Source organism: Pygocentrus nattereri, chromosome 17 (assembly GCF_015220715.1).
Source record: "Pygocentrus nattereri isolate fPygNat1 chromosome 17, fPygNat1.pri, whole genome shotgun sequence".
In the NCBI taxonomy this organism is placed as follows: Eukaryota; Metazoa; Chordata; class Actinopteri; order Characiformes; family Serrasalmidae; genus Pygocentrus; species Pygocentrus nattereri.
The window spans coordinates 36842065-36859611 of NC_051227.1; the positions used below are offsets into that span (position 1 = coordinate 36842065).

Below are 17547 nucleotides of genomic sequence, written 5' to 3' on the forward strand. Positions count from 1 at the left end.
CTTAAGCATACATGAAACTGTGGAAGCATTCAGTGGCAGAATTAGCTCCGGCCTGTCCCAGAGCAGAAAGAAGCACACTAGTGAGATAGGATGAGGGAGTGTTGGCAAGTGGATAGGAAAAGAAAAATAAAGCTATTTCCCAATCTAATTCAGGCCTGCAGGATTGTGCAATAAGGCCCTTCCATGGAGATAAACTGATGGGAAAATATGTCTCACTGGAAGCCCCTCAACAAGTTTCAAACAATTACATAACATTTTACAGAACAACACCTCACAGAAGGGCTTTCAACTCTGAACAACAGCTATTACTAGAAATACATGGTGTAATTGGATATGAATGATCATCTATAACTGATGTGTTGACATTAAAACAAATCGAACAAGTCCAAAGTACAGATTTATAACTGTCGATACAGATGTTGATATTTGTAAATCAAATGTTAATGTAATTAAATATAAAACAACCCTTTCACTCTGTTATTACACAATTACATTTCAATATTTGAGCAAAACGAAAGCAATGACTCTTGACTTGGGGCGACTGTAAATATGGATGTGTGCATGTACTGGCTCAGGCTGTCCCCACCCTGATGGGTGTTCCTGTCATAACACTTATTCACTTAAGGAAGGTAGCTGGCAAGCCTTCACTGTACATACTGTACCTAATAACATGGCCAGCTGCCCAGACTGGAGCCTTGCCAACTTCACAGTGTCAAACAGTGGAGGATCATAGTGGCTAGAGGAGAATGAGCATGGGAATAAGCTAATAGAGACCCAGTAATACCTGTCCCCAACTTGACCAAAGGCTGCACTACAAAGTGTCCTGACAGACCGGGATGGCGTTTGAAGTTTGTGCTGAAATGTTAAACAGTTCCTATGTGACATGAAGAATGACATCATACTACATGATTTGGTCTTTTTTCCATTTCAACAGCAAAACACTAAAAATAACCACTCTGTGATTCAATTCTTGGTTTGTGTTTACTGGGAATAAATGGTGTTTGGTGACGTTACACTAGATCCCTGATCCTATCTTTGCTTTTTTATTCTGGATGAACTTTATGCAAATTAACTGGGTGGCAACCAGCGGATATGTGCTGCAGTAACTGTCACACATTGAGATATAACACTGGAAAGCACACTGAGCGGGATATACACTATATTCGCTCATCTACCTTCACACACACATGAAACTGAGCGAGATAACATGATGTCGGCCCACCCTTTGCAGCTATAACAGCTTCAACTCTTCTAGGAAGGCTTTCCACAAAGTTTAGGAGTGTGTTTATGTGAATTTTTGACCGTTCTTCCAGCAGCTGCAAGCCTCACATGACCAAGCGCAATGCAAAGCGTCAAATGCAGTGGAATAAAGTGCCACCACTGTAGAGCAGTGGAGATGTGTTCTCTGGAGTGATGAATCACGCTTCTCCGTCTGGCAGACCAATGGACGAGTTTGGGTTTGGTGGTTGCCAGGAGAACGGTACTTGTCTGACTGCATTGTGTAAAGTTTGGTGGAGGGGGGATTATGGTGTGGGGTTGTTTTTCAGGAGTTGGGCTTGGAACCTTAGTTCCAGTGAAAGGAACACTTATTGCTTAAGCAGACCAAGAGATCTTGGACAATTTCATGCTCCCATCACATTTACAATTACATTTTACAGCATTTAGCAGACCCTCTTATCCAGAGCGACTTACAAGAAGTGCTTTGTCTATCTAGAGAAAGTATCTTTGCTAGTTACCAATAGGTTAATAATATACTAATAATAATATGATATGATAATAAACTACAATACACAGTGAATTCAACAATAAAGTAAACTACAAAACACAGTGCAATACAATAAAATATGATGTTTCACATATGCAAAATAACATCACAGCTGTGATTTGCCTTCAGCTCGTGCCGTAGATCATCACAGCTGTGATGTTACAGAGATAACGCACAACCTTGAGTGTTCTATTGCTTTTAAACAATAGTTAAATAAATAAAGTGAGAAATTAATAAATTAGGCTGTGAATGTGTCATTTAATGTTTTAACATTTTAATGTTTTATTGCTCCTTAACGAGCAGCTTTTTGCTACGTCAGAGTAACGAGCTCCGCCCACTCGCTGCTCAGCCGGCAGTTCGTTCTCCAGCTCCTCACGCTAAACTCCCAAACAGTCGTCACCACAGCTTTTTTCGTTCTTTGTTGGGTCAGTTTTGTGGCTCAGTCCAATTTGGTCCGACTCAGAAGATGATTTTACATGTTTGGCGAATGGTGTTGGGTTCATTTCTGGCTGATTCCAGGTTGTTTAGCTGCTCTTCTGTCACAGCTGCCGACTGAAAAGCTGCTCAGTGGTGACGACAGTTTGGGAATTTAGTGTTGTCTCATCTTCCGAGTCCGACCAAAATCGTCTGTCGGTCAAATGTGATCTTAAAAGTATCCATATTCTGTTTGTTTGCAATGTAAGAAGCAAAAATACTCATTGCTTAGCAAGTGTTAGAACGCTTCTCAACCAATCAGCTTGTGTGGCCAGAACTTTTATACATATATATGTATAACATTATGTCTAATTATGGAGTCAGTAAGTTTCCCTACAAAGAATAACTGCATATGAAAGCACTGTTGATTACTTTTTTGACATCTCAACCACTGAATTATGTAGACAGTTAAAAAAATGTTGGAACTGCTTTTCGGTTTCCTTTCTTAAAACATGCTTTCTGTCTGGTTAATTTTTACTGAGCAAAGTTTCCTTTTGATGACAAGCAGAATAGAACAAAACAGCCCAATCAAAACAAGCTATGTCAGGATTTTAAAACATTCTTTTAGCCTGCAGCACCAGCACAGGTACATTACCTTTATTAATGCAAACCTAAATATTATCAGATACTGTGATACATTAGGAAAATAATACTGGATAGGTCTTCGCAACATACCTGAGTGAGACAGCATGTGCATCCTCAGCCGTAAACTGTCTAAGAAGTGCTTCCCACAGAAGTCACACCCAAAGGTCTTCATGTCACTATGCAGCCTCCTGAGGAAAATAAAAACAATGTATGATGTTCAGGAACTACACTGTAAACAGAAAACTTACATTAGAGTGACTGTGTTAATATTACAGTAGACACTTGCGCCAGGCAAGTGCATTACTCGAAGGGCTCTACTTAAGAGCTTCATAAAACATTCGTAGCTGATGCAGAACTCATGAAGCCTCTAAAGACGTTTATGAATTATGTTAACAATCGCCGGCCTAAGGCTGCCTGTGACTGTCATCTACACAGAACTATAGGCCTAGATCTACTTTTTACAGAATTTGTTCAAACAGTAATCAGTATTCAGACCTTAGATATTCATTAGGATTATGTTATGATCTATTTAAACCAAAGACATTAAGTGACATAGTAATAAGCTAAATATATACAAAATGATCATTTATAGGGTACTTTCTCCTGGGAGGTGTCCATGTCAAACCACAACCCCTAAATTTGTGAAAATAATACTTTTGTATTTCTTTTTTTATTATTATTATTAAAGATTTTTTTGATCCATTTTAAAGTGGAGTTGAAAGATTTAGATTTACCAAGAGTTATATTTTTACATTTAACACTTTATTCAAAAAATATTCTTACATCACTACTGAAACACAAAGAGTTTTAGTCCACAGGTGGAGCCTTATTTTAGCCACACTCCTGCATTTTAGGGCAGAAAGTGAGACTGCATCCCTTTCCCTCATGCCCATAAGACACTGATTTGAAGTAAAAATGTCCTAAAAGTCTGAAAATCACTGTGTAACATTCAGACTCACCACTACTGAAACGCATTTTCTGCAACCAAGTAAATTTTATTGTGTTTTAATGAAATATATTATGATTTTGTGTGTGTACAACTGTTTATTGGTCATGTACTGGCTAGCGTTTTTGAGTTCTTCTCAATAATTAGTGAAAATTTTGATTTCCAATACAGTTAAGAGCAACATTTTGGAGGCATTCCTATCCTATTAATAGTACCAAAAAGGAACGTTCAATTATTTCTTTTAATAAACATTATTAAGGTATGTGGTCTATCAAATCAACATGATTTTAGTCTAAAGGTCAAGTCAGTTAAAAGTCCAAAAAGTGCTTTGAATGATCCATCCATATGACTTGTCATGTGCATAAACGTTTTATGAAGGCTTAAGGGTTTCTGAAAATATTGTTACCTACAGGATCACGCTGAGGCTTCTGAGAAAAAAAGCTCACAGGTAACATAAAAGTGAAATCAAACGAAACTGCATCGTGGTTAATGAGTTCACCACAAACATCAACATTTACAAATGACTTTTCCATGAAGTGGTTTCAGCCTGATACTAGAGCCGTTTAAACCGTAGGAAATGGAACGTCGACGCTCGCCGTAATCAGCAGAACAGCAAATTGAGACTCAAATTTCCTTGTAATTTTGTATGTTTACAGTAGATCTCTGGGTAATTGGCTTCTTGTTGCAAATGCAGAGTGAAATGCACTGATGTCTCAAGGGAGGAAGGTGCTCTGTAGACAAAACGAAGAATACTTTGAAGTCTAATAAAAGCACCCACCACAGTGTGATGTTTCTCCTTATGGAGTTTGTATGAGCTGTCAGAGATCACAAAGCTGAGACACCTGAACAATTTTGATTGTTTCCTGTTCTCATACCGCTCTATGTAAAAGTTTGAAGACCCCTAGACTTGTTAACATATCCCCTAGAGAGAATACACTTCTGCACATTTTAATGCACTAATACACAATTAATACACAATTACTGTTTATTCCTTGCATAATTACTTTCAATTATGTCTGATTATTTGCTGAATTTAACATACCGGGGAAAACTTAAAATGTTGCTTGTGCAAACGTTATGGCACTTTTTTGCATTTTATGTTTTACAATATATTTTTATATTTTGATGTTTTATTCCTAATATTGTAAACTTACCACAATAGCAGAAAATGCCATAATACATTTTTTTTTTCTTTGTCTATAATTAGATTTTTTTGTGCAACTTATTTTCACTTAGAAAACAAAACATGTGATTTGACTGGGGGTGTACATCAAAAAGTACATTTTAATAAGCCGACATGAAGCTAACTAGCGTAAACATGTACGCTGGCAAATGTGAGGCACAGACACACGTCCCTTCAAGACTACCTCCGCAGCCTAATAAACTATTTACCATCCAGACAGAGTGACCTGATGGTTTGAGAGAAAACACTTACAGGCTAAGATTTATCAAAAATTAAACACATGCTTCAGAGTGGGTACACAGAGAGCCTGGACAAATATGTACAGTCCATTTCGATGGAGTAGCTACAGCCCAGGAGAAATCGTTACGAAAACATCACCGAGTCCGAATCCGACATGTCCGTTTCCCTTTAATCTGGCCCCCCTTTATTTGGTTCTAAATATTTGCTTTAAATCGAATGTGTTTAATGCCGCTGAAATTTCCTGGCAGTATGGTCTGTTTATCTGAGTCATGCTGTACATATCAATGACTCGCCACCCCCCCCAACCCCGCCGACCCCCTCCTCCTCATCCCTCCACCAGCCCTTTCATATGAATTCCAGCCACACACCCAGACACACTGCAGGCGCGTGCGGCGCATATACGAGCAGCAGCCTGCGCCCGGCTCAGCCGTAACCTTTATTCCTGCTATAGAGCCCTTAATTATTACTGCCCTACAATCAGCGGCCCTGGCCCACCAGCACACATGCACGGCACGTAGGAACGTGACAAAATTCTCTGCACTTTCAGAAGAGGCTTATGGTGCCGAGGCTCAACCAGGAGCGCTTTCGACAATGACAAAAGGATTCAAAACAATTAGCAAGAACCCATTACATGTAATAGAGCTAAAGCTTCTAATGAAACAACATCCAGTTTTGGGAATGCTGCGCTCTAAAGGTTCCTAAATGGTTCTCAGCTTAGATAAACAATTCTAGGAAAAATCTTTAATTGGCTTGTGCATGCTCCACCCACAAATGTGTTCTTTCCAGCTAGGTGGCTGGCAATATTTGGCAATAAAATCCCATTCAAGCTAATGACACATTGTAATGCGCAACTAGGAGTGGGCAATATGACCATATTTGCCGTTATTGCGATCAATTATGTAACAATATGCATTTTTGAACATGTCATAGATAGTGTTAATACTGACCAACTGCATGTTTTATTACCAAGAGAGCATAATTAGTCTTGAAATGTTCAAAAAATAATCTGTAGTACTTGATGGTATGTAGTGTTTGTAGTCTGCTTCATTTCCAAACAGTTCAAACGCAAAAAATGAGTAAAAGTTATGATGTCATGAAAATTACTGTGATGACAGACCACTACGCATAACTCTACAAACTAAATTTAGAGTGTGATATTCATTCATTATGTTTATTTTGTTTGTATAGCTGTTAGAGTAGGTCAGATTTTTTTGTCATGTGATCAACTTGGATTTGATTAGCTTCTACAACAGAGTACTTCATGATAGCACAGCATTTTAAACTGGAAACTCGGGTATACGGTGACTCTCAGCATGTGGTGACATAAAAATCTCAATAATATCTCAAAATATCACGATAACTGTAATCTTCTATTACAGCTTTCAATATCACAATACTGTATTAAGACAAAAACACTATGTTGTATATGATCTACATACATGTAGTGTCCTACAGTAATGTGTTGGTGGTTGTATATTTTGTGAATTTACAAACATCCAATAAAGCATGAGATCACAATGTGACAGCATGGTGGGACCTTACAAATCCACAGCTACTCTACGTATCTACAAAAGCTTTAGCAAAACTGCAATGCATTTAAAAGTATAACAAAGTGGCCCTGATAATGAATACTGGTACATATCTAAGTGACAAAATAAAGTGAGCTACAATTTCTCATCAGTTGGATGGGATTTTTGGATCCTTCTGTAAGGCTTGTCCAACCTAGCAATACTTGCTGTAAAAGAACTGATTTGTGGGTGGAGCATAAAAGGGTCTTCACACTTGCACATCTCATTTACAAAAATGGTTCTTTAAAGATGTCCATTTACGGCATTTGGCTGACGCTCTTATCCAGAGCGACTTACAATTTGATCATTTTTTGCACAGGTAGGCGAAGGTGGTGTTAGGAGTCTTGCCCAAGGACCCTTATTGGGATAGTGTAGGGTGTTTGCCCAGGTGGGGATTGAACCCCAGTCTACAGCGTAGAAGGCAAAGGTGTTAACCACTACACTAACCAACCACCATTGTCCAAGAGTGGTTCTTCTGTGACACCACTCCAAAGCATCTATTTTGAAGACTGCTCCCATGTATTGTGGGGCAACATTATGGGTTGCGATGTATTTGTGTTTCGGTTTAACACTATGATGCTATAAATGTTTGTATGCTATGTTGCTACTATGCTATGAAAAAAATGCCGACAAATGATCAGTTCAGGTCATTCGGCTCGTAGCCAGCATGTATGTGCTACTCGCATGTGTGGCAAGGCATTTCACAGTCCAGGAACATCTGCTGTGTCATCCCTCCCAGCAGCCACAACCAAGAGTCTGAAGCAGTTTGTCTGACTGAACCCTGCCACCCATAAACAATCTCCACTCAACCGCAGAGAGCACAGCCGAGCCAGCCCAGCAGTCTGACGCTTAAAAAAACAACAATAAAAAACCCTGCACTGAATCCAGGGGTCCGCTTAAGCTAAAGACACCTAATGCCAGAAGATGGCTGATCAAAGAGGCTGAAAAATACCTGCTGAACAGCAACCAGTGAAGAAATCAATACCATTTCGCCACATCTTTCCCACACAGAAGGCCACTGTAATCAGGAAAGCAGCCTATACAGCTATAAAGACATTAAAGCTCATGACAGCAAGCAAATGGTTCAAGAGGATCCACAATGAAGGTCCATCTCTAGATCCAAGAGCATTGCTAATAAAAATACATTTAGCTTAAAAAATTCAAGTAGTGAGAAGACAAATCTTACAAATATACAGGCGGCGCCGGCCATTCGTTCAATCATCTGCCAGAAAAAAACAATTCCGGCTGGATTGAGAAAAACAAATGTGAAAAGATAATGGTCCATTAGTCTCTATGGGCTGTGTGTTACACATTCCCATTAAAATGCAGACATTAAAATGTCGACTTTCTCTAAAGAGACAAATCGTCGGGCTGTCTGCTCGAGACAGGGCCGAGTGCTTGTGTTTTCTGGAGTGGGCCACTGGAAGTGGCTTTGATTAATGGCAGGCCGAGTCTGAGCTGCTGGAGCACCTTCCTCACCGAGAGAGCAATTCAGGAACTGATGTGTGCTGAGGGATACTAGAGCGCTGCTGAATTACCAATGAGCGAGCCTGAAGAGAGGCATTTCCCACAATGGGGAGAGAGAAAACCAGGAAACATGAATGAAGCTACCACTGACCTTGTTGCTGCCACTTACACAGAGCAAATAACATTCAGCATAAAGATGAATACGGCCCCTCATGAATTCAGCCCCTCACGCCGTACAACTTTGTTCCATAGAACTCATAGCTCAGAGGAATCAGAGCAGCTGTTAGCCTGTAAAAGCGTAAAGTCCTCACACTGGGCTGGTAAATATACCATCGAATCAATTTGCCACATATAACTAATAGGTTGTGGGTTTCAGCCTCAGTCTGGCATCCTCTAAAGGAGGGCACGCACAGGCAATGCTTCAGCCTCTCCAACTGTAACATATTGTTGCTCTCTTACCAAATTTTAGCTCCATCTTCTCCAATTTTTACCTTTTATGCATTGTTTGAAAATGCCACCGGTGAACATTTCATGACAAAATGGTTCAATTACCTGGGATAAAATCAATAAATATACAATAAAGTTTATTTATTATAAAGCTGAAGTTTTGGGTATAAGAGGTTTTTGAAAACAATAACAGCTGGTTAGTCAGCCACTGCATCTCTTTCACACTTCTGTTAATGCAACGCACAGTCTGAGTAGGAGACGAACGTTTACATCGCGTTCTGATCGCTTTGGTTTCTAAACAAAAATAGATTTCAAATCATGTTTTGACTTTGATTTAATTATTGTTTTAAATAACTATGACAGAGATGATCTCTGGTCTATACTCATAATGTCTATCACGTCTTTATGCCGTCCACTCAGATTCTTGGCACATGTAGTCTGTATACAGCATCTTTCCTGCTGACTGAGCAGCTCCACTTTTCTAATGTTCAAAGCACGTTTAAAGTGAAGTAAACTAAGCAGGCTAACTGTGATAACGCAAGATGCTGCCAGCATGTTATCTACTCCAGCCTCTACATCTAAAGCTGTATTTCTGTGTCTTGTGTGACACCTGCATATGTCTAACTACAGTTGCCAGATATCTGATTATGGACCAGCTCCGCTGTCCGGTGCCTGGTTACTTCTGCTGATGTAACGTTAAAATGTCCAGTTGAGTCTCAGGCTGAAGGCATTTCATTTGTTTGAGTAGATAAAGGGGCCTACTAGCATTGTTATTGTGCAGTTTTCCCTCAGTTCTCCGTCTAACGGCTAAACTGATTTGTGTTATAGATCTGTAACAGTAATGTAGAAAAGGAAGCCTAATATTAATCTTCTATTAACTTTTCTGAGCATCACTGTCAAAGTGTCAGTGTAACCATGAGCCAGGTGTATGAGCAGTGTGTCAGTGGAAAACTCAAATGTGGAAATGAGCACTAACCGCTAACTCTGTTATATCAGCTAACAGATGCCCGCATTAACTAGTATTGTGTTCAATGATGCAGGGGGGCCATCCTCACCGCCCAGAGAGAGTCATGGATGGCTGTGGCATTGTTAGTAGATCGCACAATTTGGTGAACGCCACGTGTCTTGAAGCCCTTTTAACATGAAACAAGCAAAGCTGTAAGCTAGTTTGTGTGCAGTTACTGTCACATCAATTGTAAGATCACTGATTCAGAAAGTAACACAATACAAACTGAACACCAAGCATACAGTAGTCTTATTGGGACTTAAATGAATTTAGAATTTGAAATTAGCCTGGATGGTGCTCTTATCTGAGCTCATCAATAGCCACTTTGCTCCTACAGTTCCAGGAGCAGATTCTTAGATAATGTTTTCTTCTCCAACAGAGGCCTGTTGGGCAGCACTAGACATTCTCCTGTAGTTTATCTCTGCGCTAGATGCTCAGTGACCTGAAGGCATTGTGAGAGTGAGACCAGTTTCATAATGACACTACTGAGCACTCAGTAGTGAGAAAAACCCATTGAGGCGTCTGAGCAATCTTCAGGGTCTATTGTAGCTTCTCTTTCGCAATTTCTCTGAATGCCCTTCCCAAGACTTCAAATGTCAGGTTGGGCTAGAACACTGGACTGTGTCTGATTCTTTTACCAGCCTTTACCATTTTACCATGATTCTGTTACCACCTTTGCTACAGAAAGCCTGACCATGTTTTTACGTTTCCTTTTGCCTACCACAGAGACAGCACCGATACCGGGTATCGATATTGGGTCAAAATCAAAAGAAAATTCTGAGCCTGATATCAGAGAGAAAAGAGTATGAATCTAATAAAATCCTGTAGCAAATCTATCCACACTTGTGATGGGATGTTGTTAGCTGTGTGTCTCTTCCCGGGGGGTAGTAGAGCATTGGAATAGTTTGAGTATGACAGTCTACTCTTAGATAATCATCTCAAATGTACCGTTTTGATTAAAAATAGCTAATGCTAAAGCCTTAGATGGCTGAATGGGAAATCACAATGCAACATCACTGTGTCCGAGTGATATTATCGATATCTCGGAGCTAGCTGTGCATTTTCTTTCAGTGATAGGTGAGAGTGGCTGGAGGAGAGGTTCTGTTTCTCTGTTCGCTGGTGCATGGTGATGAAACCAACAGTAAGAAGGTGTTTTCGAGGCAGGCAAAGGTTGTTACGTTTCAATTTAAGATAACAGCGGTTAACCGATAAATCATGCTTAACCTCACAGCAGCCATTAAATGTAATTTCCACCTGTTTAGGAGGTCCTTCAGCTGATGGAATGTGTTTTGATGGAAATGTATGATTGACAAATCCAGAAGTGAACTGACTTTTTGCCTTTTCGTGAGCGAGCAGGTAAGTAACATTTACATTGAGCTTGATTTCTGTTTTTTATTGCGTCAGTCCTGATTTGTGATATCCGGAAAGCTGCGATTGTGCTGGTTGTTTTATCTCAGCGTGGCTGTCTTTGGGGACTGTTTTCACAGCAGGGGGTTCTTATCTTTCCCCCTTTGCCCATCATTGCTCGCTAGCAGCTCAACACAGAGTCACAGATTCACAGCACATTTTACATAGAGTCAACAGAGTCCTAGTTAGTCTCATAACAGACTTACATGGTAAAATATATTATTACATAAATTCAAAACATTCATGCTGATTTCCATTCCACAGAATGGCCTGCAGAAATGCCTACTATGACCAGGCACATGAACTAACAAGGTCAAAAGGGTCTGTTTAGTTTCTGGATTTATATCAGTATCAAGCTTTTGAACAGAAATAGTGATATTGTCATCTCTTGCTTAGCCTCTAAACTCTCCTCCCTGCCTCTGTTTTTCACCCACTTAGCCCTGTGCACCGATTCTACAGCAAGCTTGTTACAGTACAGTGACTTATCTTGTGTAGTCTCTGAATTCAATCAAAAGCTAAAGGGCAAAAAACAAAAGGAAACCCCGGTTTAGGATTTAGCAGCTTATGTGGCTGTTACAATATTCTAGACTTTCAGAAAGAAGTGGAAAATATTTCATCATTATTATAATAAATCTTAATATCACGATACACAATATGCTTTTCTGAGCATAGCGTGGACATTATCAGTACGTCATGAACACCTACCGACTGCATGTTTCATTCAAAAGAGAGAAGAATTAGTCCTGTTTAGCTGGATTTAGTGCAGCACAGGAGGCCTATGTGAAATGCTGAATAACAGTGATTGTGCCAAAGGTTTTTGATGGCAGTTTTTAAATGTGCACTGTGCCTGTGTGTCAAAATATAATGATATACATCATGTTTCGTGAAAATATAGTGGAATTTTTGCCATCTCATCCACCTCTGCTTCCAGGAAACCAATTATTTTTAGCTGCCTTTCTGTATTCGAAGTATGGTAAAGCATACTGGGTATAACAGTTGGTTTATCTGGATCTCCATCAGCTGTAATAAGACTTGCTAAGGTTCATGTGAAAAGAAAAACTATATACATTATATAAAACATGACATTTAGAACGTTGAATGATTTTACAAATAACAGTATCTTATGAGCTGTTTAAACTTTTCAGTTTTTAAGATTTGTACAAAAGTGAAGTGTTGTGGTTCATAAACATCAGTGACAGGTGGTCTTTGGAAAAGAGGCTGGATTCAGAATTTGTCAGGTTCCCAAAAACTCAAAACATCTAAAAGAGCCATCATTTTTAACTTTTCATAATTTTTATCTTAGTTTTTAAATTTATATCAGCCTACAAGATTTTCAAAAGCAACATCAGGGCACTGTGGCCCAGTATAGCCTATGCATCATGAAAAACAAATCCATACATGTACATATACCCCACCTACAGGTGTAGTATGTGATCTGCTAGAATGACATGTGACCCAGAATCTTTTTACAATGTTTTCTATACAAAACTGACAACCTCAAGCAGAGGAAATACACACATGTGCATTATTACAACAGGCTAAAGAATCAGAGTCAGAATTTCCAGAAAAGCATCAAAAAAGCTAACAGAATCATTCAGGCAGGCTAAAGGTGTTTAGAGAATGTCTTCATCTAAAGAAAACATTTCAAACAGCCATCACCTCTGACTTGATTTGGGAATAACCTCAATAACTGTGGCTTTGAGGGACTTTCAGGCTGCAGTGACCCACCTCAACACATCTGATGTTGTGGGTATTTATAGTATTTATTATATTCTTGTGTTCTCTGACCCTTGAGCCTCCAATATAAAAACTGCCACATTCAGTTCCGTTCCACAGACAACAAAAGGTGCACTGCAGTTTTCAAAGTTATCTCCAATAAAGAAGGATGATTTAGTGATGTATGTATATAATAAAGCCAAGGTTTTCCCTTCAAAGGTCTATCTTGAGAGTTCACTGGAAAATGTTTGGAAAAGGCCTAACCTGCTAAAGACCAAAATCCATAAGAAGTTATTTATCACCAGATAATTCAAATGATCATATCCATATGTCAGAAGATTGTATATCCTCTATGGAGACCATGTAACATGTTGTATTCATGCACAAACTACACATCAATGGCTGTATATAAACATCAAAGTAAACTCTTGAATATATACTTCTATTCAATGTACTTTCTTCTACTGAAGTTCCCATTAAACAGAAAAATTAATAGACAGCATGGAAGCTTTAAGTTGCACCTGTAGCAAGATGAGAATCGGTGAAAGTTCTGGCACACAAGAGACAAGGCTATAAGATCTTGACACTAAAAGGAAGACGTTAGCTCAGAGAGTTGGCCTTCAGCCACTTACTCTAACTACAATCAGAGGTGATAACTTGGTGGTTCTCTAGACAGAACCTTCTTGATTTCTTGCTTAACTTTTCCAAATTCAGGTGCATCTATCGGTAATTAACATAATTTAAATGAATGAAGAAACACAGTGAAACCAAATCTACATAACGTTGTTTCATAAGAAAACTCAGATCTTCAAAACAGTCACTTTACAGGAGAAGGAAAAACCTCTGTAACCTTTACGTTTGCTCATGTAACAAGATTTCACTCCTTGTAATGTCTAAGAGCTGTTCAGGGCAGGTGGCATTTTCAAATGGTCTTCACCACTAAACCGAAGAAACAACAAAATCGTACAAAGCTTTTATGTAGCAGTGACAATAATAGGGCTTTTATAGTACCGACCAAATTGCCTCAATACTACCAAGCGATGAAAAATTTCAATACCCACATGGTCTCATCAGCGTCCATGAGGCAATAAACTTGCATAATCTAAAATCTAGACTGCTAATAGGTTGTCTATGCTATATTCCATATGTATGGTAACATGAACACTTTCTGATTAGTCTGCAATTCATAACTTGGTTTGAAATTTAAAAGGTCTAAAAAAGAGGATCATTTAGGAATCATCACTGATTTTATACATACATGTATTAATGGTAACTTTACAGAAGGAAAAGCCTACTTTACTCTTAATGTAAGTCAATGGAACCGGTATTTTTCCATTTTGTGTTTTTTCTTTTGGTCCATGAAATTTACACACAATGGACAACAAAGGACAACAGGCATTTTTAACTTTAAAAGTTATTTAAAACTGTTATTTTGTTAACAATTCAATAAAATTCAACAATTCAAGCATTCATTTTTCATTAGTCCCTAATTAAAGAGAATTGTCTTTGTGATCTATTTGCTATCTTGTAAAAAAAAAACAAAACAAAAAAAAACACATAAAGACCACATTTTGTTTTTGTTTTCTTCACACTATTTTAAACTCAACACATAAACGTTTATTCTGCATTAAATGCCAAGTGTGCTCTCTGTTAACTTATTTTCACAAATCAACAAAACATGCCAAACTTTTGCTTTTGACTGTATGCATATCTAACAGGGACGGATGATATTACTTCTATTATTGTTTTAAATTACTATATAAACTGCAGAGTAAACGTTACATTACGTTACATTGTTACAGCAATTTAAAACCTGTGGCCATAATCACTATCAAACAAGTCCCAATCGGCCACAAAGACATACACACACACACTCACACACGTGCACACACACTCAAACTCACAAAGGAGGGTCTGAATACAAGAAAAAAATTCAAGAATGAGGAGAAAAACCACCGGAGGAGGGCCAGAGGTCAGCGGTTTGACCTAACCCTAAAGGAGTTGACCTGTAAAGCTCAGATAAGGCCTGAAAGCATCCTGTGGGTGACTGATAGTATGCTCAGGGGGAAAATGGATACAGGAGGACTTAAAGTCTTGACCAACAGGATTCCTGAGCTTCTTACAGATGACAGAGGTTTAAAGATCATTCAATGCCTATATTCTCTGCACAGGCAGCTACTAACGAAGCATGACAATGCAAATCCCGCCCCTCTGCAGTTCCCAGCACATTGCTTTACCAAACTGGTTATTCATTAATGACTTTTTGCTGATTTCACTGGTTGACATACATTTTTTCTGCCCAGTCTTGGAGTCAGACTTCACCACGTTACCATATAGAAGTGAATGCAGCGCACTAGAGTATTGCAATTCCAGTCCTCCACACAAGTCAGCGGCCACCCTTCCTTCATCAATTAATCAATTTCCAAAAGCAACTGGCCTTTAAGTAGAGCTTATTCATTCTTCAGCCTTAACAAAGCAGAAAACATATTTAAGAGAAAATTACACAGAAGCCTCACCAACTAAATATAACGTTTGCCAGTGTTTAATGTGTCCACTCTTTGCTTTTATTAGAGCATCTATCCTTTTCAGGAGATTTGACTCTTGCTCTTCAAAGAAATGTACCGGGATATTTTTCCACTTCTGAAGTTCAGTCTTAGATGTTGGTTATATTTTCTGCCTCTCACAATCCAAGAAATCTCACACACTGACACAATGACGATGAGGTCTGGGCTCTGGAGTGGTCAGCACATTGTTCTGAGAACAATGGGAGCTTCTTTGTTTGGTTTTCAAATGTACTTCTTTTCTCAGTGAGGGCTTCTTTATAGCTACACATACTTTCAGACTCAGTGCTGAGTGATTTTCTCACAGTGGACAGAAACACCTGTGGATTTTATGGATCTGAAATAAAAGTCTTACGGTTCTTAGAAGTCCCATTTTCTCTTTCTCATATCCTTTAACAACTTTCACCTGTTTTTTTCACTCATTTTGCTTTGACTGTCCTCTTCCTAGGGCAGGGGGATTATTTTATAGATATGCTCTTCATCAATGTTTCCATGAAAATGAATAACTTGTATTTAATGACCATTTTGACTGGAAATTCAACAAATGAAGGGACATTTGCACAGCAGCGTCTACTGCTACACACTGCGGCTATGAGTATCATTGCAGAACATTAAAAGCACATTGGTCAATTGATAATGTGACATGGTTAAAGACTAAAGTTATTTTTAATAAAATCATTCTCTTTTGTTGGATTTCATGAACAACTTGATTCATTAAGACACCCTAAAACACACATCTGGGAATGCTCACAGTAAAAGCACTGTGACTGATTGGGGTGCTCGTGTGTATATTACAGCCTCCTGTAATAACAGCATTCCAAAGACTAAAATCATGATAACAATTAATATATGACGTGTTGTTCAGTCCTTTAACCACATCAAGTCTTCATTTGGAAGGAAGGAAAATAGCCACGCATTTCAGTCGGCACTGTACACAAGTTCTCAAGCAGCATATTTATTTGAATCGCATCCCACACCCCCCCAAAAAGATTCAGTGGCCTATCTATCGTATTTAATTTAGCAGCTATAGTCTTGATTTAGAGTTTGCTGTTCTAAGCCACAGAGCGAGAAGTTTAGTAAACAATAGAATGAAAAGAAAGCAGCAGTTGAGAAGACAATAGAGGACCCCTAAAGCCCCTCAGGGCTCTGAGGACACCGGTATGTTTCCCAGCTTTCAGGACGACCAGCAGTAACTGGAACAGAGGACTAATTAAAGGGGAATTTCACCAGTTTTTAAAAATGTCTGCATTACTGAATTATTGAAATCCAACAAAGTCGTTGAGTCATGGTTTGATGCCAAATGGTTCACTGTGGAGAATGACTCAATCTTTACACTGGTCTCAAATATCTTTACCCAACGTCTACAATACAAATGTAGTTGCTGTAGTTTATTTACTGTCCAAAATGACCACTAACCTACACATGAGTCTTTGACAATGGCAAAAGAGTGATAAAAATCTTTGGGGACTATTTTGCCTTACAAACGCCCTGCTGTAGCTCTTCACCATGAATGGATTTTAAAAGGTATATTTTAAGGCAAAGACTTCTCATAAACTTATTGTCACAGGCATCAGACAACTTATTCACGAGCGCTTCATGGAATTTTCTGTGAGGAAGACTTTAGATGCATTAAACTCTTCAGAGATCTGGTTCCCATCACCACCACTGTGAGAAATTCTGACTGTAAATTCCTCTAGAATTGAGCATTTCATGTCAAACCACTCTGAATGTAACTTCAGTTTCTAAAAGAAATCTACACTCTACCCACCTAAAAGTGGCATTTTCTTTCTTTCCTTTCTCTGCCGAGCTGAACAGCTGCCCATCCTGTGCGTCTGATGCTGTTGCCTCTTCTGCCTTGATCAGGTGCCGCTGCTCACCAGCCTTCTGGACCGGCTTGACCACCACTGAGCTTCTTGCTGTACAGCGCTGTGCAGTCCTCACCCTCAGATCTTCTCTTTTCCCACTTTACTATAAAACTTCATACTAATAATGTTTGCTATCCGATGTCGACCAGAGGAGGATGGGTTCCCCTTCTGAGTCTTGGTTCCTCTCAAGGTTTCTTCCTCTTTTAGGGAGTTTTTCCTTGCCACCGTCGCCGCTGGCGACGCTCACGGGGGCTTGGACCCGGATTTTCTTTTCTTTTCTCTTCTCTCTGTAATACTGATTGTTCTGTAAAGCTGCT

At 39.1% G+C, this 17547-nt stretch overlaps 1 protein-coding gene across 2 annotated transcripts in view; it reads right to left on the reverse strand.

The window, feature by feature from the left end:
- zbtb16b (zinc finger and BTB domain containing 16b) overlaps positions 1-17547 on the reverse strand; it is a 74862-nt gene that overhangs the window by 48600 nt on the left and 8715 nt on the right. For both annotated transcript variants that reach the window (XM_017711086.2, XM_037546708.1), the window contains exon 3: positions 2915-3012. In XM_017711086.2, coding sequence (XP_017566575.1) covers positions 2915-3012 — 98 coding nt within the window. The remainder of the gene's footprint in view (positions 1-2914; positions 3013-17547) is intronic.